This window comes from Conger conger, chromosome 17 (genome assembly GCF_963514075.1).
Source record: "Conger conger chromosome 17, fConCon1.1, whole genome shotgun sequence".
Taxonomy (NCBI): domain Eukaryota; kingdom Metazoa; phylum Chordata; class Actinopteri; order Anguilliformes; family Congridae; genus Conger; species Conger conger.
Genome location: NC_083776.1, coordinates 31682746 through 31705319, shown reverse-complemented (window position 1 = coordinate 31705319; position 22574 = coordinate 31682746). Strand labels below are relative to the sequence as shown.

Here is a 22574-nt window from a genome sequence, read left to right as displayed (position 1 = left end):
ACACAAATCACTGGGTGCGCATGGGCAAATGAGTCAAGAAACTTGGTGTGCGCATGCGCATACTCTCAAACGCTGATGAAGTAACATTATCAGAGCTTGTCTGACGTTATCTAAGCATTATGTCCTGAATGTTTCTGAAACATGTTTTACATGCGTGGCCTTCCTCATTGTTTTGGATGGTTGACTGACCATTTCTGGCAGGCGACAATGAGTGAGTCAGATTTAACCAAAGTTATTGGGATTTGTGATAATGACAAAATCTTTGTTTTGTCCCTGTACTCCAGTGCATTGGAGAAAAAGCCCCATAGTCAAACATGGCAGGCTCCACGAACATGAGCAGCTCCCATAGGAATCAATGAAACTGGTAAGTGGAAGCCGTATCCTGCTTATAGTGCTTATAGCTATATCTCTATGGTATTTACATCCATGTCGGGTGATCACTGTTGGAATTACAGCCTGCACACTTTTACTTAGCCCACCCCTTCAAGGAGAGCAAAATTGGATAAATAAACATAATTTTTTATGAAGTAATCATAATTAGAACTATAGTATTTAGTTCACAAATCCTTTGTGTTTGATGGCAGCCTGAAGTTTGCAACCCATAGATATCACCAGATGCTGGGTTTCTTCCCTGGTCATGCTCTGCCAGGCCTGTAGTGTAGCAATCTTTAGTTCCCTTTGTTTCTTTGTTTCCTTCAGTCTTCCAAATGTTCACTTGGATTGAGGACAGATGATTGACTTGGCCAGTCAAGAAACTACCTTAGTTATTTTTTAAGGTTAGCCAAAAGGCTATTTTAAAGGTAAATTGCACAAGATGAAAAATGTAATCCCAAGAGTTTCCTTCAATACTGAAGTGGAAAAATGACAGTTAAAGAGGAGGTGCATTAAGAATAACAAAGGGGAACTGCTGTATAAGAATAAAGATATTGCTGATGCCATAAATGGCTACTTAGTTTTACCAAGGAGGAGGTTACTAATAGGCCAGAAGGCATATTCAATACTCAGAATGTCTTAGCCGATATTGAGATAGGGGATAAAGAAATACTAGATAAATTACATAAACTAAAGACGAATAAGGCAGCAGGGCCCGATGGCATATCAAGATTACTGAAAGAGTTAAATTAGATCATTTTTAAACCACTGGCAAGTATTCTTAGACAGTCTTTAGAAACTGGAGAAATACCGGATGACTGGAAACAAGGTAATATAATACCAATATATAAGAAAGGGGACCATACCAATCCAGAAAACTACAGGCCTGTCAGTCTACCTTGCATCACATGTGCAATACAGGAATCTATCATTGAAGACTGGCATTATATTCTAATAACATTCTAAGGGATAGCCAACATGGTTATCGTAAAGTGTTTGATGTTAGCAATGCATATGATATTGTATATTTAGATTTCCAAAAAGCATTTGATAAGGTCCTGCATTACAAACTCATTATCAATGAGGACAGAATAAATTACAGGAGCCCACTCAGAGTGGGTTAGGAACTAGTTACACAAGGAGTAGTGGTCGGAGCGATCTTATCTGAGCAGGGTTTGGTGCTGGGACCACTGCTCTTCCTCATTTACCTAAATTACCTTGACAGAGGCATGTATAGTACTTTAGTTAAATTTGCAGATGATACAAAACTAGGAGGTTTAGATAACAGTTTGGAATCTACTAAAGTTATCCAGGAATATTTAAATAGAATCCAGAAGTGGGCAGAAACCTGGCAAATTAAATTCAATATAACTAAATGTGAAGTCCTACATGTGGGAAATAGCAGGATTACTTCATGAGTGGTACAAAATTGGAAAGTGCTCAAGTTGAAAAAGGCTTGGGGGCAATAGTTGATCAATGCCTTCAGGTTCTAGTCAATGTGTGGTAGCAGTAAAAAAGGCCAACTGTGTGCAGTTCTGGGGACTGCACTATAAGAAGGATATAGAGGCACTGGAAAAGCTTCAGAGAAGGGCAACCAGATTGGTTCCATGTATAAAAGATAAGAGTTATGAGGATAGACTTAAGATGCTTAATCTATTTAAGCTTAGTAAAAGGAGACTTAGGGGGGATTTGATTGAGGTATTTAAATTAATCAAAGGAATGAGCAGTGAATTCTTCAGGGTGAGTTCAGTTAGCAGAGCGAGAGGGGTCAAATGGAAATTGGCAAAAGATACATTCCGCACATATAATAGGAAGTATTTTTTCAGAGTGGTCAGTGTGGAATAGCTTGACTGTAATAGAGGCAGAAACACTAGGGGGTTTTCAAGACCAGGCTTGATTCGGTGCTCGATACTATTTAGCTTTTAGGCAAACTAAGCAGTAGGTAGATAGTGATAGGAAAAGGTGAGCATTGCTGGGCTGAATGGCCTGTTCTGTTAAGAACATTCAATGTTTTACCCCTGAAAAACTAGGTTGCTTTAGCAGTATGTCTGGGGTCATTGTCCTCCTGCAAGGCATGCATATTGAGGCATTTGGTTGGATCTGAGCAGATGGTTCCTCTCCACTTAAGAATTCATAAATTGTCAAATGACTTTTACTCTCCTAAAATGTGGGGACTATCTGTAAAAATGGCTGTAATTCCTACATGGATCACATGATGTGGAGGTAAAAAAAAAGCTGTCGGATTTCATTCCAAAGTACTGGAGTACAGAGCCAAAATGTGTCACTGTCCCAATACTCTAATTTATCTGGGATTCATTTTGGCCTTATATCAGTGGCTTTGGTTTCTTTGGATGACAAGCGGAGGTCACACTGGAATTTGGACTTGCATGTCATAGGGCAGCCTGTAGTGTAGTGGTTAAGGTAAATGACTGGGACACGCAAGGTCAGTGGTTCTAATCCCGGTGTAGCCACAATAAGATCTGCACAGACGTTGGGCCCTTGAGCTAGGCCCTTAACCCTGCATTGCTCCAGGGGAGGATTGTCTCCTGCTTAGTCTAATCAACTGTACGTTGCTCTGGATAAGAGCATCTGCCAAATGCCAATAATCTCTATGTGTTTGCATATTGGTTGTTTTACCATCTTAAAGCCTAAAATTCACTGCTCAAAACGAGTGAACTCACAGCCAACCTTACAATTAAGTGGTTTAGAATAGCAACCAGAAGTTGACAGAAGGAAAGCTTAGTCAAGACTGTTCTTTATTTACAAGGTAGGAAAACATATACAGTATTTACAATTCAGACAATCAAAACAGAATACCTGCACTGATGCACATAATTTATTTTTTTATTAACCTGATGGTTCTTTGGATTAAAATAAATTAATAAACCAAAGTATTTATTAAAGTAGTTTGCATGTTTGTTGTTTTTGTTTTGAGAAACAAGCAGTCTGTCCTCGTCAGAGTACTTAATGCCAGATCGCTCACAACCGGGGTGCAGTTTTGCACAGTGACCGAGACAGGAGTAGGCTGGATAAGATGCATAAGGAGCCAGAGCGTGATTCACACCTCTGCTTTTCGCTTGTATCATCCCTACCAAATTCATAATCCCTATCTACTATCCACCCCACTTACAAAGATCAGAAAAATATAACATACAGCTTTGTTTTCCACCATGAGAACATGTGCTAATGTTAACAGGAACTGTAAGTTCATTCCTATAATAATCCCAGCTACTGTGGTGTGGCACAATACATAGCCAGCTCCATATTTAAAAAGGAGATTGTGCAACAAGACGGATGCATTGTGTTACTAATCTGATTACCCAATATATATCACTTTGAAGATATACCTTACAAACATTCATGATGTATGCAGACTACACCCACGACTTTCCCACAGTATCTCAAGTTACAGACCAGCTTTTTTGGGGTTGGTGCTGCTGTGTTTGTGTGTATGCAGCAGTGGTACAGGGCTGTGTGCATGTGTGTGTGTACAGGGTGGGCTGCATGTGTTTGCACAAGTGCCTCCGGGCATGCCTCAGTCCGAGTCACTGCTGCTGCTAGACGAGTCCGTAGACATGGCCTCCACATCGTCCTCGTTCTCCTTGTTGTGGCCGGGGGGCTCAAGTGTGAAGTCATTGCTGTGGTGGGGGGGCAGCATTCCCACAGACACGTCACTGGACTGCCAGGGGTACTGTGGCGTGAGAACATCTGGGGGGGGGGGGGGGGATATGTCATCAATGATCAAATGCAAATCTTAACAACTTAACAAAAAAGAACAGGTTCACACTCTGAAATCCATGGCCCACTTCTACCAGCAAATGACAGCTGAAGACTGTTTTTGTGTCTATACAAGACATTTGGTCTGATCAAGCGTACTGGTGCATACAGTGATCTTGCTAAATCGGCCAGGGTAGTTTGTGAAAACAAAGATGTATACAGACTGGCCCTTCAACTTTCTGCTGTCTAGTTTGGACATATATTCACCAATTCATCATTTTCCAGGGTACAGTAGCAACACAATTTTGCCTGACTTGTAGGCAGTGGGGATTCAGGCTAAACCAAGAACCTGACAGCATCACGAAAATCACCTGGAAGTCTTCCAGCTGCCAGGGCGTCGCCTGGCAGGTGCCCGTTCACTCCATTGGTGGGCAGGTTGCTCATGTGACCCAGCATTCCGCTGCGCATTTCCAGGTCGGTAGGATAGGGTCTGCGTGGATCACCTGCCAACAGCATATTCAAATAAACGCTGTGGTGATGTGGTGATCAGCTGGCTGGCAGGGTGACAACCCCCAAAACAACTTCAAAACAAGATATCCCATATCACCAAGATATGGCAATTGCTGCGTTGTAAGGAGCAAGACACAGGTTTCTTTCCAACATGTTTAGCATGTTCTCTCTTCAAAAAACCAGGTTTGCATCAGTAAGGAGTGAGACAATTACACACCTCACAAAACCAAATGAAAAGGTGCATTTGTTGAAACGAGATGCAAATGAATGAAGAGAGAGGCATTGGGACAATGCATGGCTGGGACAAGGCATGTTGCGTGTTATACCTAGCAATGACATCAGATTGGAAAAGCAGAACCAGCCGGTTCACAAGGGAGGACAGACTAAATAAGGGGGGGGGGGGTGCTCATACCTGGAACCCAGTTAAGAGGCGCGCACACAGCATTGCTGGCGCTGATCCTGTGCGCGTACTTTATGATCTCCTCAGAAGATATGCTCCCTGAAACAAAGCAATCACATTTAAACCCAATGCTGACACCAATTCAAAATAATGGGTTGGCTGATCATAACATGGTAATATATATTTCAGACCTTTGCGAGCCTTTTCAATGGTCTTCAACTTTTCTTTAGCTTGATACACAGCAGTTGCCTGGGGGGGGAAATGACAACAAACATTAACAGAGTCAACATATCCAGTCTAAGCACACTGAATTACCAGAGCAATAATATGAACAATTCACATAGGGTGAAGCTTGATTTATTAATGCAGTAGACTTAAACACCACTCCAGACCTCTGTCCTTCAAGAAATTCACTCACAAAAAGTATGACTCGTCATAAACAAAGCCGCCTGTAAAACATGACTTGTTCACTCGGGTTGGAGTGTACAACTTCCTGGAGGCCTGCTGTGTTTCTTTCCAACCAATTACCCAAGTATTCTGACAGTTCTATAAACTTTGCTGGTTCACTCTTGCACTTGAGCATAGTAACATCTACACTTACAGTCTACAGCTGTAGTTGGTGCCTACACAAATGTCAGACCAAGATATGATTGAGCTCATTAATTAATTAAGACCAGAAGTTTGCACGAAATCCTGAAACTGATTAGCCCTTATGCACCCCCATCCTCACAATTTCCTTTGCGTGAAAAGATGAGAATCTATGTTGGGACAATGTACGCTCACCAGTATGTGCTCGGCCTCCTTGAGCTGTTTTTGCAGCTGCTGGATGTCGCTGTCCCTTTTCTCTACCTCTTTCTCCAGCACTTGCATCTCCTGGTGTACTTTCCCCTGGTCCAGAGCTACCTTCATTAGCTCCTGGAACTCCCCGTCCCGCTGCACTAGAAGTTCAAGAATCTGTGGACACACCAGCGGGCACGAAAGACTGCAACTGAGGTCTAATTACTGACATTAGAAGAATTGCTGATGATTTCACTGGGATCGATCGTTTACCAGTTTCAGAGGCACTTACTCTAGCTCAAGTGAACTTACCTGAGTGTCTTCGCCGGGATGAGGAAGTTTTTGCGTCCTCGACAAAGCAAGCATCTCAATCAGTTCCCTGTAAGAAATATAATAATAAACAAGCTTGACCGATTAATAAAGGATCAGGAATTAAAAGAAAAACTATTTGTTTGCTGCCGACGATTCTTGCTAAAGTCAATATTACAATTACAATGCTTGTCATAACTACTGCGAGCTAGCTAACGTTAGCTAGCTACAATGCATGCACGTATGGCGTTGGAATGTGCAGTTACACCTTTCTACAAACTATTCCGATCACAGCCTAGTGCATGCCCATTGTGTCAGGCGTCCTTTTTGCGGAATACTCGCCTCGATAGCACCTCCAGATCGTCCAAAACAGATAATAAACGCTGTTTTGTCGATTTATCAGAAACCGCCATCCTGAGCTTTATGTAGCTCGCTATTTTTTACTGCGCATGAGTGGAAGGACCAGAAAATGTATCTAAATAAAGCACATTTGTCAAAAGAAAGATCTAGAAAAAATAATGGTAGCGACGCCTCGTGGATGGGAGTCTATTCCTTTTTCAAAGTAAATTTTTGTTATGGTCGAAGTTTGAGGTTGTAGGTGGGCATACATTTAATAATTCATGGTTTATTTAGGTGGAGGAAAGGTTATGTATTTTATTTAATATATTCTGTAAGTACGGTGCAAAACACAAAAACAAAAACGCATAAACAAACAGATCTGCAGATATGAAGTGCAGATACAGGCACCAAAGAGCAAAACACAAAACCTTGCATACGAAAAAAACCCTGACATGAACAAAAACATAAACCTTTAAGTGAAAATTGCAAACATAGGTGATACGACCGCATCTGAAGTGCAAGACACAAAAATGAAGTGCAGCAGCATACAGACATATAAAGGAAATGGCATCGTCATTTTTTGCCGCAGACTTGACTTGCACCGCTACTTTCCTGGTTCACCGTGTTTCGTGTAACCCTCATTTCCTGATTTTTAAACGTGAACTTACTTGGACATTAACATTTTAGTAAGAAAATAGTTTTACTTGTTCCATTGTAAATTGCTGAATAAACTAAATAGACTTTGTCATTTAACTTTCAGCGACATTACACCATATGTGTCCCCACACATTATGACCGCGTACAGTTTTTGCACTTCATAGTGCTCGTTTTATTTATGTTTGTAAATTGCACTTACTGTTTTTTTTTCTTCTTGTATATTTACGTTTTGCACTTCAGAGCTGCGCGTTTTCCTGTTTCGTTTTTCTCTTTGTGTTTTGCATTTTAGAACTACCATATGCACATTGTGGTAATTCATGCCATGTCACATACGGCATAGGAAATTTGGAGAACATTCATGTAGCCTAATAGCTTCTGTGTTACTATTATTTACATAGCTGATGCATTCCTAGCAAGGGGAATTTACTGTGCATTGATTTGTGCTATTACAAATTAGTAATATTGCACAACAGCAGTGTAACAGTAAGTGGATACTGTACATGACTCTCATATCTAATGCCCAGTAGTTCAACCGCCCTGTCCATGCTGCCAAACTGGGGCTGTGAGTATATGAATTCTAAAAGCAGGTGCCTGTTTGTGTGATGATGTCTGGCTGGTCAATAAACCAAGAAAACATGGGGCAGATATCTTTCAGTGCGACCCTACCACAGATTCTATGGACTCATCATGTACATTGAATTTTACCATCTGTTATAAACTTTTACAGTTTAATCTAATTTGGTTTAAATGTTAATTTCATGGATAAAATCTAAGAAACAGTTTTTTTGCAGGATGTTAACCAAGCTAATGCCCCTACCAAGTTTATGCTTAATGGTATTTAATTGTCTAAGTGCTTTATATGTTCAAATGACTGTATCCACTAACATACTTCATTTTATTTTTGACTGTAAACTTTTGCACATAAAAGCACACAATGTATTTACATATACACATACAAATAAATAATGAAATGAAATCCATTCTTACATTTTCATATAAATTAGTAGCTATATTGAAAGGAATTGGTGGGAAACAACTTTCAACAGGGAAAGCCCGCCCCTGCTGGTGACGATTTTGACGCCTCGTACATGTTCAGTTTTGCTCGCGAGCAGCTATATTCATCTGCGTCACTCCTTGGCAACGGAGTCTGTCAGTCGAAGGGAGAAGCTGCAGAACAAGAAATCCGACTTTCAAGGTTTCCTTGTTGGTAGCTACCTGTGAGGACAAAGACTCCTCGTCAAGCGTCTTTCGGTTACTTTTCGAAGAAAATATATAACGCAACAAGATAAAATACACGTACATTTTCCACAATGGTGAAGGTTTCTTTTAATTCTGCTTTGGGTCAGAAAGATGTGAAAAAGGAGGACGGTAATGAGGCTCTCATTCCTGAATACAAGGTGAGTTGAGACTAGCGTGCTCAAATGGAGCGTGACATTAGACATTAGACATTAGACATTAACATTAGCTAGATGTTTAGGTAATTTTATTTTGCTTGCGAATTACAGCTTCAGTGCAATTGAAAACGTATCCATTATTTCAACGTAGTCATTTATATATATTGCTCACTTTAAAAAAAGGTATTTCAGAAAAAGGTTGGTGGAGCTGTGTGAAGAAATGTCCTTGTTCAATCGAAAGCGTAAAATGAGGCCGCTCAGGGGGTGTAACTAGCCTGTCGGCTAACGCTCAACGGCATTCGCCTTTATCTGCGGATTAGAAACTAAACACCAACTGAAATTATATAAGGGGAACTGGGAAGTGGAAAATGCAGCGGAATTTGTTGACTTCGCCCCTATGATTGTTGTCATTGTTAGGCGATATGGCACGGTGATGGTTTTGGGCATTGGACGTCATTCACTAGTAACACTGGTTAACTCATATCGTTACTAGATTGGAGCCAGCAAGATAGCCCTTGTTAGCTTGTAAAATGGCTGACTCCGCGAAATGTAGTTCCCTTGCCTTATAATATTCCCAATGCAGTAAACTGCCGTTTTCTAACTTGGTCAGCTAGAATTATCATTCTGGCACTATGCTAACTCAACGACATTGAAAACGATACTCGAGTAAGCTTGATTTAACGTGGTTTAGGAAAATTCTCCTTTTTTTATGCTGCTTCGACCCCTGGCTTGGCTTGTTGAGAACCAGGAAATGTTATTTTCCCTTTTCCACAGGAATTTCCAGATGGTACCGTAAACGATAGTGTGTTCTAGTTCGTTATACTATTATGCTATATCGTAACGTAAGTTGCCAACTAACGTTAAGTTAGGTGTCTAACTAAATTACACTATCTAGCCAGCTTGCGCCTCGCCATTATTATTACAATTGTTTTAGGTCGACACCATAGCTGACGTTGCAAATAAAATACATTTAAAACCAAACTAGCAGATCTAACTAATGAGTTACACGCGGAGTTGTTGAGCGTCTACTGATATAAGGCCTTATCGTATGGATTGACAAACAGGCTGCAATGTGACGTTATTGCATTTGTTGAAGAAGCTAACGTTTAAAGTCCAAACCCGGTTATCTGTAACGTAACTATTTGCGTGGAGAAAGGTAAAGCTCGTTGCACATTGTGTAAATACTAGCTGGCTGGCAAGTAATATGGAGGCGTTACGTGGTGTGCTCTTGTGAAGTGAAATCACTGTATGCAATGTTTTGATCCTAGTAATTAATCTGAAGTGTCAGTAAGTCCCTGGCGCAGAAACGTGTGCCATCTGTTTCTGTTTCCTAGTCTTTGGCTCGTCTGCTACGTTGGAAATACGACTTTGGCACGGTGTCAGCTGCATTTCTTTCGGTTCAGATATGAGACTGTGATCTGTCACTGTCAGACCGAACCGTTTTTAGACTCGGAAGTATCTTCTGGATGTATCGACCCGTTGCCAAATTAAATATGTATACTGTGACCAAACATGATGCATTTTTTTGTTATTTTATTACATGTTTATTTCCATTCAGTGTATATTGAGTTTCCTGTCTTTACAGATTGCCACTCGCAGTCTAAAATGTGCAGTCAAGGATTTCTGACCAAATATTATCGCTGGTGATTCTATAGCCACAATCTGTGGGGGTCATTTTTTACTCTCTTGGGGTTTAAAAAGGTGCCGAAACGCATTGTTTAAAACTTCTATAAATTTTTCTCTTTTTAAACTTGTAACTTGGTTAAAAAGTAACTTTTATTTGCATGAGTTTTTCCAGCCCATGGCCATATGGTACTCTGTTTGGGGTTATGCATTCTGGACTGATCGATCTCCAAATGCTGAATTATGATTGGCAGTGTGACCCCCTTGACCACCGTGTTCCTCCTGTTATAAAAAATGGTAACTAAAATTTCATAAACTACTCTAATTTCATTATATTTCAGGCAAATAGGAAATTAACTTTAGCACCAATCCTCAGAATATCATCAAAAACATGAAGGTAATGTTATATTGGTCCCTGCAAGTGAACTTGCACAGAACACAAATACACAATATTGTGCTCTCTTTAAGCTCTGTTCTATGCCACGTATTCTATTTCTATATTACATAAATAATTTAAGCTGTTCACTAGTTGATTTTAGAGTGTAGAGGTGACATGCCAATATTGTTAACAGGGAGACGGGTCATCATAATTTGGCAGCAGTTGCATTTTAAGAACTTTTTTTGGTTCAAATTTTATGATGCTGCGAAATTGGAGCGGGGAGGAGATTCATACCTCTGCCAGCAAAAATTATCTTCTCTCTGCCATCTTACTTGGTTCATCATGGGATCTATGGCTGTGGTCAGCACATGCAATTCAGAGGAAGTACATGCAGTGCTTAAATCAACTGCACACATAGCTACATCCACAAAGATAAAAAATTTAACTTCTCCTTTTCAAGACTTAAAATGGGTGATGTAGCTATTATGCACAGCAATCGATTGCCTTTGTTACGAGTATTCAACATGTTCTTGCATTAATTTCAATAATTCTAATTAACTGTAATACCTTTCAAAAACTTTCAAAGCTCGGTTTCAGTGTTTCAAAACTTTTCAAATAGTGATGTAGATTCAATTTACGAGAACTCCAGAAACTGAATTGTCTCTAACCTGAACCAGATAAAACTACAGAAAGGGCAGTAAAACAAATCCTGGGCTTCAAACAGATGGCTTCTGGAAAGAAACGTACTGCGGAGTCTCTAATCTCTTTAGCCTTTGTTCGAAGAGGCTTAGAGCTGGTTTTACAAAAGTATTTTATATTTTAAGAGATTAATCAAGTGGATTAAAGAAGATGTATCACTTCTCTTCCTGGGCCTAGAGGATTTTAAATTCGATACGGTCTGACATGAGACCGCTTTACATTTGTTAAATGTGAATTTACACTACTGCTGGAAGTGAAGCAGGTCTCCATGCTGCATTAGAAGAGCACGCAGGACATTGTTGCTGTTGGTAGGGGACGAGATGCACAGCGGTACTTCAAGCGTAAACCTCATTTGAGTTTACAGTGAATGACTCCATATTAATTGCTGCCTTACAATACAATTTTTCAAGTCTAATTCTTCACTGTAGCATCTGTGCTCAGTTTGAGTACCCAGCCAAGCACAGTCACAGGCACACAGCCACACCTGAAAAAGGAGCTTGCGCAGGCAGGCGGGGTCACGCAGAGGGGTCACCATCTTGGCACCTCTGGTCTCCCAGCAACATCTGGCACTCCCATGGCGATGGTTCGGTTATGCAATGCACAGGGTCACCATGCCAAGGAATCATGCTGAAGCAGGACCTGCTCACCAGGAGACTGTCTCAGTGTGTTATGTTGTTATTGCTGCTGGCATGTATTCATTTCTTTCTTTAAAAAAAAATATATATAAAAAAACTTTTAAGTTTGCACACTCATACAGTTCTACGTCCATATTTTGTCCATATAAAGTGAGTGTGAGAATAGCATAGCTGATGCAGATCTTGGCTTGTGTGGCAGGTGTTGCATTCAGAGGCTGTGGGAAAGACATCTAACCGCAAGTGTTAAACCACTTGTCCCTAGAGCCTTTTTGCAATTTCATAGATATTTTTAAAATTGTTTTTAATCACCCATAGGTTTTTTTATGCCTTAAATTTTTGCCGGCTGTTTGACTCTGCCAATGACGAGTGTATTATTAAAGCTGACTTTTGTGTCACTTCAACGAGCAGGAGACCAGTGGCCAGGAGTTTAATGTGTAAAGGCTGTTTCATGTTCAAGCGCTGCTATCCTCTGGGCCAGGGGTCAGCAGCCCTGATCCTGGAGAGCCACGGGGTGTGCTAGCTTTTGTTGTTACTCAGCACTTAATTGATCAATTAAAGCAGTCGATTACTCAGTTAACTGGCCTCACCTGGTTTCTTGGGTATGAATCAGTTGCTGGTATTAAGGCGAAAACAAAAACCAGCCACACCCTGCGGCTCTCCAGGACCAGGGTTGCCGACCCCTGCTCTGGGCAGTTACTTTTCCCTAAAAAATATTTCCTTATTTAAGTACAGGATAAACAGATTTCCACATGCAATTTATGTAAGCCAAACTGCCATGAACACTGCTGTGACAGACCAGCACAAGCAGTGTGTGTGTGTGTTTTGGTGTAATGCAACAATAATGGTCAAAGGGCAGAAAGGCAGGGCTCTGTTTATACAAGGCAGTTAATGAAACATGGAGACTGATGTTTGGTTAATAATGTACAAGGCGGCTCATAAAACCTGGTCATTGATGGGGAGCTGGTTTATGTACAAGGCAGCTAATGAAATGTGGAGATTGACGGGCAGCTGCTTTATGTACGAGCTAGCTAATGAAACCGTGACTGACGGACAGCAACGTGCGGGCAACTGTGTATCCCGGGTGGAGCAAGGACATGAGTAACTTCAGCCGTCTCCACCTCCCCATCGCTCAGTCAGGGGGAGCGCAGCTGGTCTCTCACCATCATCTTCACTTCCACCTTCTGTAGAAGATATGCCACCACTTCCTCCCCCAATGTGTAATCAGAAACATCACTGTAACTTCATGCCAGTGCAATGAGGTTTCTGCTGGACCTGTGATATTGGGCTGTTATTGCAGGAATTTGCATTTTTTTTTTAGCAGAAGTGAAGTGCCACAGTGCAAGAAGAAGAAAAAAAAAAAGTTTGCTTCTGTAAACGCATCTTAAATAAAACTTTTTTTAAAATGATTTTTTAAAATTGAATAAAAAAAAAATATATTCTTTTTTAAAAGAGTACAACGGGCAGTGACCCAGACTTGAACCTCAACACAATGATTACACCGATTTACTTCATCCACAAAAAAAAAAAAAAATGGTTGGCATTTATATAGCGCCTTTATCCAAAGCCCTGTACAATTGATGCTTCTCATTCACCCATTCATACACACACTCACACTCGCACACCGACGGCGATTGGCTGCCATGCAAGGCGCCGACCAGCTCGTCAGGAGCATTTGGGGGTTAGGTGTCTTTGCTCAGGGACACTTCGACACAGCCCGGGCGGGGGATTGAACCGGCAACCCTCCGACTGCCAGACAACTGCTCTTACTGCCTGAGCCATGTCGCCATGCTGTTCGTAATATTTACACACTGATTGGTAGCATTGCAAGATTCAGAGTGAAAGCGCTTAATTTCACTGATAAGTAAATGTCACACTCAAGATGGCTAGAAATTGCTCTTAGGTTGTGCAAAACTGTGGACACCCCTGGTCAAAATACCTTTTACAATTAATATCTTCGAGTTTAAGCAAACCTGAAATGTTAGTGATTTAAACAAGACCATTCTGCAAATTTTCAAGCGAGATTGCTTAAATGATAAAAAAATAAAAGGGTCCTGTGTAAAGGTTTGGAGACCCTTTTGGATTATTCTTTGTTATTAATTCCAGGACTGAACTATTTATTCTGAAGTAACTCATCTCAACGCAAAATTAAGCACCTGAAGTATGTAAAAGAACCTTGAGAAGCCTGAAGCCTTTTGGAACAATGTTCTTTGGACTGACAAACCCACCAAAGAAAGTATCTTTTGGAAATATTGTTGGAGTAGAAGGACGAACGGATTGCCCCAAATATGAAGAAATTCTGGAGGCTAATATTCGAAGGTCAATCCAGACATTGAAGTTGAGAGGTTTGGTTTTCCAGCAAGACAATGATCTCAAGCATACCTTGAAATCAACTATGAAGTACCTCCAGGAAAGACGGATAAAGGTTTTGGAATGGTTACCATGGTCCCCAGAATTGAATATTATTCAAAATCCGTGGAGAGATCTCAAACATGTCATACATGCAAGGAGGCTGAAGAATATTTCTGAGCTGCAGGTGTTCTGCCAAGAAGAATGGGGGGGAAAATTCCAAAAGTGGGAATTGAAAGACTCTAGCTGGCTACAGGAAGGGTTTGCATATGCATATGCCTTTGTGTTTGTGGGGCCTGTTCCTATACAGCACAGAGGGTTCTGCCCTTTTCAGGGTGTTCCACTGAAGGACATCACTCCATAGTCTGGGGTTGGTTTCATTTCAGTTCAGTAAATGTGGATCAATTTGGTTAATTTCCTATCCATTGTGGATCCAGTTCCGAGTATTGAAATGGATTTGAGTTAATTCCCTTAACAGACGGAATGGAAAGTGAAATCTACCCAGCCCTATTACTCAGCCACCCCACGGGGAGGGTAGGCATGGAAACGCACCCAGGTACCCAGCTTCAGGTGGCTAATTTGCCATTTCCTGCCGTGCGGGTCGTGTGTGGGCGGCTGCTGCTGTAATTGCTCAGTCAGAATCCCAACCATCTTACGAGGTTTGATCCCTTTGGACGTCTCCGCTATGTACATCTGGCATTTTACGCTGCTTATTAGACTGTAAGCAGCAAGTGGCCGTGCTTTGAGGTCTACGCATGACTTTGGGAAGGACACGGCCATCACAGAAAGAAGGAAGTTGGGTGTGTTTTTTTGGGATGAAGTAGTTCATTCCGTGTTGGATTTGGATTTATAGGAAGAGGAAGAGACGTGGTAGAGGGGGAGTGTGGGGTTGTGGTTTGGCAGCTGGGGCCGTATCACGGAGGTCGATCTATCCATGGTCCAAGCTTATCCATATTAACAAATACCCAACTGTACAGGTTGGATAAATGTTGGATAAGGGCACGTGATGAAGTACATGAGCATGTAAGATGAGTGTGAGCTGTGGGTAAGGGGTGGTGTGAAGGGAGGACTCGTATTGCAGTCTCTGCGCTTTGAGCTGCTGAGGTGTTTGGCCGTGTTTAAGGGATGCCCCAACCTCCTCCTCACCCTCCAACCACCCGGAGAGGATGCAAATGGAGCCCCCCTGATTGGCTGCCTGTGCAGGTGGGTGTGTTGAGGGAGCTGTCTCTCGCAGCCGAGCTCTGAGGTTTTCAGCCTGCTGGAGTGAGAGGGATTTGCACTTAATCCCGGGGATACGGTTGCACCGGGCGGCTTTAGCTGTGCCACCGGCAGATTCCTTCCCCTAAATACAGAGAGATTAACAGACAGGAGCACTGCGAGGTTTCCCATGCCCTCCTGTTCCAGCTCTTGCATAAAACTCCTCCAGAAACAGACACCGGCAACCTTCACCTCACTGTGGAAAACCAACCTCTCCATTTCAGTATGGACCCCAAGTAATAATGATTATAATAATATCAATGGATGGCCTTTATATCGCGCCTTTTGTTTCATTATCTTGAACCAGTTCACTGTGAAAGGTGAAAGAAATTTGCATCAAGGAACACCTACCTGGGGGGGGGGGGGAAGTAAGGCAGCCATTTTACAGCAGAACAGATAACAAAAGATAACCGCGGAAAGCCTGCCCTTGCGTTCTCGGAGCGCTGTTTACTGGAAACCGCTCGGCACACCTGGCGGGGTGGTGGTGTGGGCGGGGCCAGCGCACCTGGCTGATGTAATGCGGACGGAGCGCTGGCGGGCCGCCAGGGGAGTGGCTGATGTAAGAGCTGAGCGAATGGGAGCCCGAGGGAGCAGAGCTCACTCACGGGAGAGGAAGGAGATGTCTCCACGCAAGCTCCCCACACTGCTGCAGTCACCAGACACTGCTGTCCATGTAACCTGTATTATTATCTACAGGGTTAGCGCTCCAATTTGGAATTGGGGGGGGGGGGGTAAAAGTTACAGTTTCCGGTAGCATTGGGTTTGGTGACAGTCAAGTATTCAGTGGTGGACTGTCTTTGTTTTTGTGCTTGGGTGTGTGTTTCTCGGAAGTCAACAACATCTTCTGATCAACAAGCATGAATAAAGTCCCTATGCATTGTTCAACTCACTTCAATGTACTACAAGTCTGCTAGATCTCCTTTGACAACCTGTTTGGACAACCTGAAATTTTGAAAAGTCTGTATGTGGCATTACTCCTGAGAATTGTATATAGTCACACTATATTTCTCGCATTCTGTCGCACAGACTTTCTGTCTCTCTTCTCTGGAATGATGGGAAGTTACCTTTCATTTGTTTTGGTTTCTTTTTGCATGTGTGCTTTTGGCTTCCATATCCAGAATGTGCATGACTTTGCATCTCGGGGAAGTTTGTCTTATTGAACCAGGAATTTCTCGGGACAGTGGTGAACTTGCAAACTTGCAGTGTCTCGTCGGTAAATAGTAAAACTGCCTCCCTCCCCCACCCAAAATATGGTTGCAGATGGGTAACAGAATGCAGAAGTGGATTGAGTGTGTGTTTATAAGGGGAACTGCTGCGGTATGCAGGGGCCATGAAATTGACTTTTCATTTAACTTGCTTCCATTTGATAAACTTGGTACTGCGTACAGGTGTGATATTGTGTAAGTTCATTGCTCTCCATAATAATGAACCCACAATGTTGCATAGGCTGGCAAAATATTGTTCAGTTTCCTCCACTATAAGCAGTTGCTGTATATGGAGGAGACTGTATTTTGTATTTGTAATATTTCCTGCTGGTACTAATGATAGAGATGCAAATGTTTCTCCAGCATTTTGTTATATCTCCACGGCCATTGCTTTCATATCTGTTGTACTGCTACTCAAGTGAAGGATCATCAGGCGGCAACTGGCATGTATTTAATGTAAACCCGCCCGCTTCCGCCAGAAGTTAACGTTCGTTCAGTGGTAGTTTTTCTCCTGAGGAATGTGGTTTATGATTATGGTCGCTTATTGACTATCTCAGGCACTGAAACACTTTGATTGACATTGGTCGATTGATTGATGGGTGTGTGTGTTTCTGTGCATAGGACCCGGAGGATGGCGTGCGGGTTCGGCAGCAGTCGAAGGCCTGGTGCTGGTGCATGTGCCTGGGCCTGGCCCTCATACTGTCGGGCGTGGTCGTGGGAGGAGTCTACCTGTACAGATACGTGCTAAATGTGAGTGTTTGGAGCAGTATATATCACTTATTATTATGTCAAATGTGTCCATATACATTTTAAGAAAAATACCTTTACTTTTCTGTAGTACACTCTAGCACACTTTAGCACACTCTTTTATGCAGATATCGTTCTGGAAATACTAATACCGGAATACCGGAAACACTAAGTACTAAACCAGTATAGGATCATTCCCAGGAGGGCCAGGTGTTCGTGTGCGGGGTGAACTACAGAGAGGAGGACTACATGGTTCCAGAGGAGGACGTGGATCTGCCACAGCAGCTGCGGAGTATCCAGGAGAAGGTCCACTTCTGGGAGGACGAGGAGGTGGAGCTCATCAACGTCCCCGTGCCAGAGTTCGAGGACAGCGACCCCGCCGACATCGTCCACGACTTCCCCAGGGTTAGATTCCCCATCATCACGCTCGTGCTCCTCCCCGGGTGCAATGCGTGAAAGTGCTTCAGCTGAGAGACCGCGTTCAAAGGCCTTCCCACTGAACGCAGAGGGTCAATTCCTGAGGCTCTGCATTTCCCCATTATGGAGCCATAGGAAAATGCACTATACAGTAATACATTGAAATAAAAATATCAAGGTATTATCTACACATGCAAGTTGACCACTTTCCCTTTGTCTGAATTACATACATTTGGTCACAGGATCGCAATCTGTCGTATTTTGTAAAGTATATGCATGTATAATACTTTGCAGTATATTTCATTTTTACAAGGGCAAACTTCTAGCCCCTCCCCCAGTTAACAAAATTCAAATCACAAATTTGTGACCTTGCACATTGAAGGCTTAAACGTCTTGAGTGCTGCCTTTGATTTGCGTTAGAGAGTAGATTGGCATGGTTGCTCCAAAGCTAACCCAACTGCGGCTTCTCCTTCAGAAACTGACTGCATACCTGGACCTCAGCCTGAACAAATGCTACATCATCCCCCTCAACACCTCCATCGTCATGCCCCCGAAGGACTTCATGGAGCTGCTGGTCAACATCAAGGTTGTGCAACATGTCTCTACTGAAGTTATTCCCCTGGCCTTTAGCACTAAAAACACCTCTCATCATTCTTTTGAGTCTAGAGTTGGGCACATCAAACAACCAGTTCAACGTCAAGGTTACCATCCCCCATAGCTCTCCGCAATGTTTCAAATATCCCTCCCAGTGCAGAGCAGTTTGCATGGTGGTGTATGTCACTTTAGGGGTTCTGTTGCTATCATAGGTTGTCTTGCCATCATTGGTTCATGTAAAGTGGGGTGGGTAGCTAGCTAGCAGAAATGTCTGAACATTACCAAAGTAAATAATAGCATTTTTATATTTCTCTCCTGCTTCATGGGGATTTTGGAGGATTTTTAAGTTGCCCACTAGGGGCTGCTGCTGAGCAAATGATTCTACAGAAAAAGAAGTTGCCCATCCATAAATATTACTCAACGCAGGACATTAAGAGGGCTTAAACGTTGTTCTTGTCACATCATGTGTAGGAAGTGCATGCAGCTGCTTTAGTTTAACTGTGTGTGTGTGTGTGTGTGTGTATGGTGTGTGTGTGTGTGTGTGTGCATGTGCGTCTGCGTGTCTGCGTGCGTGTGTCGGGCGGGGGCGACATAGCTCAGGCAGTAAGAGCAGTCGCCTGGCAGTCGGAGGGTTGCCGGTTCCATCCCCCGCCCAGGCTATGTCGAAGTGTCCCTGAGCAAAGGCACCTAACCCCCAAATGTTCCTGACGAGCTGGTCGGCGCCTTGCATGGCAGCCAATCATGTGTGAGTGTGAGTGTGAGTGTGAGTGTGAGTGTGAGTGTGAGTGTGAGTGTGAGTGTGAGAATGGAGAAGCATCAGTTGTACAGCGCTTTGGATAAAGGCGCTATATAAATGCCGACCATTTCCTCAGGCTGGGACCTACCTGCCACAGTCCTACCTGATTCACGAGCAGATGATCGTGACGGAGAGGATAGATGATGTGGACCAGCTGGGATTCTTCATCTACAACCTCTGCCGTGGCAAAGACACGTTCAGGCTGCAGCGCAGAGATACCATACTGGGTGAGTGATGCCTACACACAAACCACATACTGCACACTACAGACCGCAGCACAGAATCTGATTCTCCTCTGATGGACGCCTATTGTATAATGTTGTTCATATGTCTTTTCTAAGTGCCTCTCGTGAAAAAACACTACCTAGTAACCCTCTTTAAAGCCACTGACAAAAGCCTTTTGTTAGCATAATAGAAAACTATGCTGCTAATGTACAGTCATTTGCAAAAATGTGTGCACTCCTGGTCAAAAAGCCTTTTACAGTTAATGTCTTTGAACAGAAGCAAATCTGAACTGTAAATGTTAAACATGAGACCTTTCTGCACATTTTAAAGCATGACCGCTTTAAAGCCCACGCATCACTGCTTAAAGGGCTGTGCAAAAAGAGTCAGCGCAACAATACAATGTACTTAAACAACAAAGAGTTGCCAGAAAGAAGCCTTTCCTATGACTTCGACACAAAATGAAGCTTCTGAAGTCTGCAAAAGAAAACATTTGAGAAGCCTTTTGGAACAATCTGCTTTTGACTGACTGAACCGAAATTGAACTTTTTGGCCACCACAAAAGAGGGTATGTTTGGAGAGAAAAAAAGGGTGAAATCATAGTGGAAAAGAACACCTTGCCAACCGTTAAGCATGGAGGTGGATCCATTATCCTTTGGGGTTGTGTGGCAGCTGGGGGCACAGGAAATAATGTGTGAGTGGAAGAATGGATTCCACCAAATATCAAGACATTCCAGAGGCCAATGTTCAAATGTCAGTCCAGACATTGAAGTTGAAGAGAGGCTGGGTATTCCAGCAAGACAATGATCCAAAGCATACTTCGAAAATAAACCATGTATTACCTCCAGGAAAGACAGATGAAGGTTTTGGAATGGCCACCACTTTCCCCAGACTTGAATATTATTCAAAATCTGTGGAGAGACCTCAAACATGCTGTAAATGCAAGGAGGCTGAAGAATATTTCTGAGCTAGACGTGTTCTGCCAGGAAGAATGGGGAAAAGGTAAAGCAAAAGCAAGTATTAAAAGACTCTTAGCTGGCTCCAGGAAGCGTTTGCAAGCTGTTATAGTTGCCCAAGGAGGAGTTACAAAGTAACTGACAGGGTTCCCTATCCCCTTTTTCTTTTTTTGAAACTGTAAAAAAATTCATAACTTTTTAATTTAATTAATTAAAAAGTAATCTTGCTTTTTATAATTTGAAGAAATGTCACATTTGGCTTTGTACCATTTTAGAGGTCAGGTTCGCTTCTGTTCACCAAGCTATTAATTGTAAAAGTCTTTTTGACCAGGGGCGCCCGCATTTTCCCACACGACTGTGCATGTTTAAATGTGGTCTCTGAGCCAGAGTTTACATTGCATTCTCTCCTCTGCAGGCATGCAGAAGCGTGAGGTGCTGAACTGCGTGAAGATCCGCCACTTTGAGCACAGTTTTGTGGTGGAGACCATGATCTGTGAGGGCTAGAGTAATAGTTCTGTTTTTTTTAAAGAGCCTTTCAAGACATTTAAGGTCACTCTACAGGGAAATACAGACACAGTACAGAGGAAAAAATCTCCCCAGCTCTCAGTCCACCACTCTCAGTTCACAAATGTGAACATTTAAACATTTTTTACTTTTGTTTTCCAAGTGTGTTCATTTGAATGTGCTGAATGTTGTTGATTGTTCTTGTTTCTTAACTACAGGTAGCTTGGGTGAGGGTAGTGTATTTGTCTATAAGCAATATAATGCATCAGAAGACTACGAAAGTATTGTCACTGAAGTGTTTTTTGATATGCATTCATAAGGACAATACTCCTCAGGAGAAAAAGAGGGGCCCTCCCCCCTCTGTGTCTGTTTTTAGGGAGTTGCCTATACTCTTCTTACTCTTTCCAGGACTTAACTGCTAGTTTGATGAAAAAATAAAAGTAAACTTCAATGAAAACCAGGTGAATTAAATTCTATATATTTAGAATATTTAAATAAAAAGCAACCCGTAGCAGGAAGCTCTGAAAAATGACTGCAACTGCGTGATTAATCGATTGGAATATACATGTATAATCTGTATTTCTATTTTGAAAATTCACATAAATTAATGAAAATGTTACACATGGGATACTTTCATTTTTCTAAAATAAACCTAGCTATATGGCTGGATTAGTCCAGTTTGTCTTTAGTTTTTATATATTCATTGTCTGCTGTAGCAAACTAAATACTCTACAGAAATATTTTCCTAACATTTCTCGCAATATTGATCATCTTGAAATAATTGTGTATATGATTAATTTTCTTAATATGTAAGAAAAGCATTAATTACACCTTTGACACTTTTTATAATGCAAGGAAGAAATTGATTTGTAAGAACTAATAAATTGGAGGGGAAAAAGGTTTAGAATTAGGATTATTAGTATTGTTTTGTGTATTAAAAAATACACATTTTTGTTTTAAAGGTAATCTTTTCAGTAAAAATGATTTCTGTGATTGTTTGAATGTCTCACAGATCTTTGGACTGTACTAATTTGTGCTGTACATAACACATGTAAAAATGACCAATTCTGCAATAAATCCTCTGTAGGTCATTGGTTTGTCCTTCTTTTCTAACCTATTTTATCACAAGCATTCAAACCTTGTCTTATTTTCCTCGTGAAAGAGGTGTATACAATATTTAACCGTTTAGAGCAGCTTAAAAGAAAAGGTTTTCAGTTGTACACAAAAAGTGAAGTACTGGGTCTGTTTTTGGGTTCACTGAGCTCAGGGTTTTCTGTAGATGATGGTATTCATGTGCATTTCTGTTTTTGCTGTGGTCTGCCTCTGGGTTTGAAATCTAAGTAGGGATCAGCCTACATACAGATACTGTAACAGGAGCATCAAGCGCCCTTTGAAGTAGAAATCTCCATGATTAGTAGTTTGAAATGGCCTCACAGTTGCCAAGGGACATTTGGAGGGCACTTGAAAATGCTTGATGTTTGAAGTGGAAAGGCAGGGGGGGTCTTTCACAGTTTGGCTCTGTGCTGTGCATTAGTCACCTGGCCCATTTCCGTGTGTGTGTGTGTGTGTGTGTGTGTGTGTGTGCGTGCGTGTTACAAAGAGACACTTTCAAAGCATGTTCCCTACAGATAAGCTAATCTTGCAAAAGGCACATAGAAATAACTACCCACCCCCCTCAAACTCCTAGCCAACACATACCTGCATATAGATAAGCGTATA

The 22574-nt window shown here is 42.0% G+C and overlaps 2 protein-coding genes across 3 annotated transcripts; one reads left to right on the top strand and one right to left on the bottom strand.

Moving 5' to 3' along the window:
• Positions 1-3111: 3111 nt before the first annotated feature.
• med4 (mediator complex subunit 4) lies at positions 3112-6536 on the bottom strand. The gene is made up of 7 exons (XM_061226810.1): positions 6428-6536; positions 6089-6155; positions 5783-5953; positions 5191-5248; positions 5012-5098; positions 4461-4592; positions 3112-4080 (listed from the first exon to the last, which is right to left on the bottom strand). Exons 1-7 carry the CDS (start codon positions 6496-6498, stop codon positions 3908-3910), a joined length of 759 nt encoding a protein of 252 aa, XP_061082794.1. The 5' UTR covers positions 6499-6536; the 3' UTR covers positions 3112-3907.
• A 1667-nt stretch (positions 6537-8203) lies between these two features.
• Positions 8204-21946, top strand: LOC133116680 (integral membrane protein 2B-like). 2 transcript variants are annotated; one of them, XM_061226526.1, is made up of 6 exons: positions 8204-8478; positions 17241-17369; positions 17556-17771; positions 18259-18369; positions 19250-19400; positions 20767-21946. In XM_061226526.1, the coding sequence occupies exons 1-6, from the start codon at positions 8392-8394 to the stop codon at positions 20853-20855; spliced, it is 783 nt and encodes a 260-aa protein (XP_061082510.1). In that variant the 5' UTR covers positions 8204-8391; the 3' UTR covers positions 20856-21946. The 2 variants fall into 2 exon arrangements, with proteins under 2 accessions (XP_061082510.1, XP_061082511.1); XM_061226527.1 differs by having other exon boundaries at positions 8205-8478; positions 17568-17771.
• Positions 21947-22574: the final 628 nt, after the last annotated feature.

Bases quoted from the DNA above. Each gene is read 5' to 3' on its own strand.
- med4 (XM_061226810.1), bottom strand. From the start codon at position 6,498: ATGGCGGTTTCTGATAAATCGACAAAACAGCGTTTATTATCTGTTTTG. The intron at 5,954-6,088 runs GTAAGTTCACTT...GTGTGTCCACAG, and splicing joins ATCCCGGCGAAGACACTCAG to ATTCTTGAACTTCTAGTGCA. The intron at 4,593-5,011 runs GTATGAGCACCC...TGCTGTTGGCAG, and splicing joins GCCTCTTAACTGGGTTCCAG to GTGATCCACGCAGACCCTAT.
- LOC133116680 (XM_061226526.1), top strand. From the start codon at position 8,392: ATGGTGAAGGTTTCTTTTAATTCTGCTTTGGGTCAGAAAGATGTGAAA. The intron at 17,370-17,555 runs GTGAGTGTTTGG...AAACCAGTATAG, and splicing joins TGTACAGATACGTGCTAAAT to GATCATTCCCAGGAGGGCCA. The intron at 18,370-19,249 runs GTTGTGCAACAT...CCATTTCCTCAG, and splicing joins AGCTGCTGGTCAACATCAAG to GCTGGGACCTACCTGCCACA.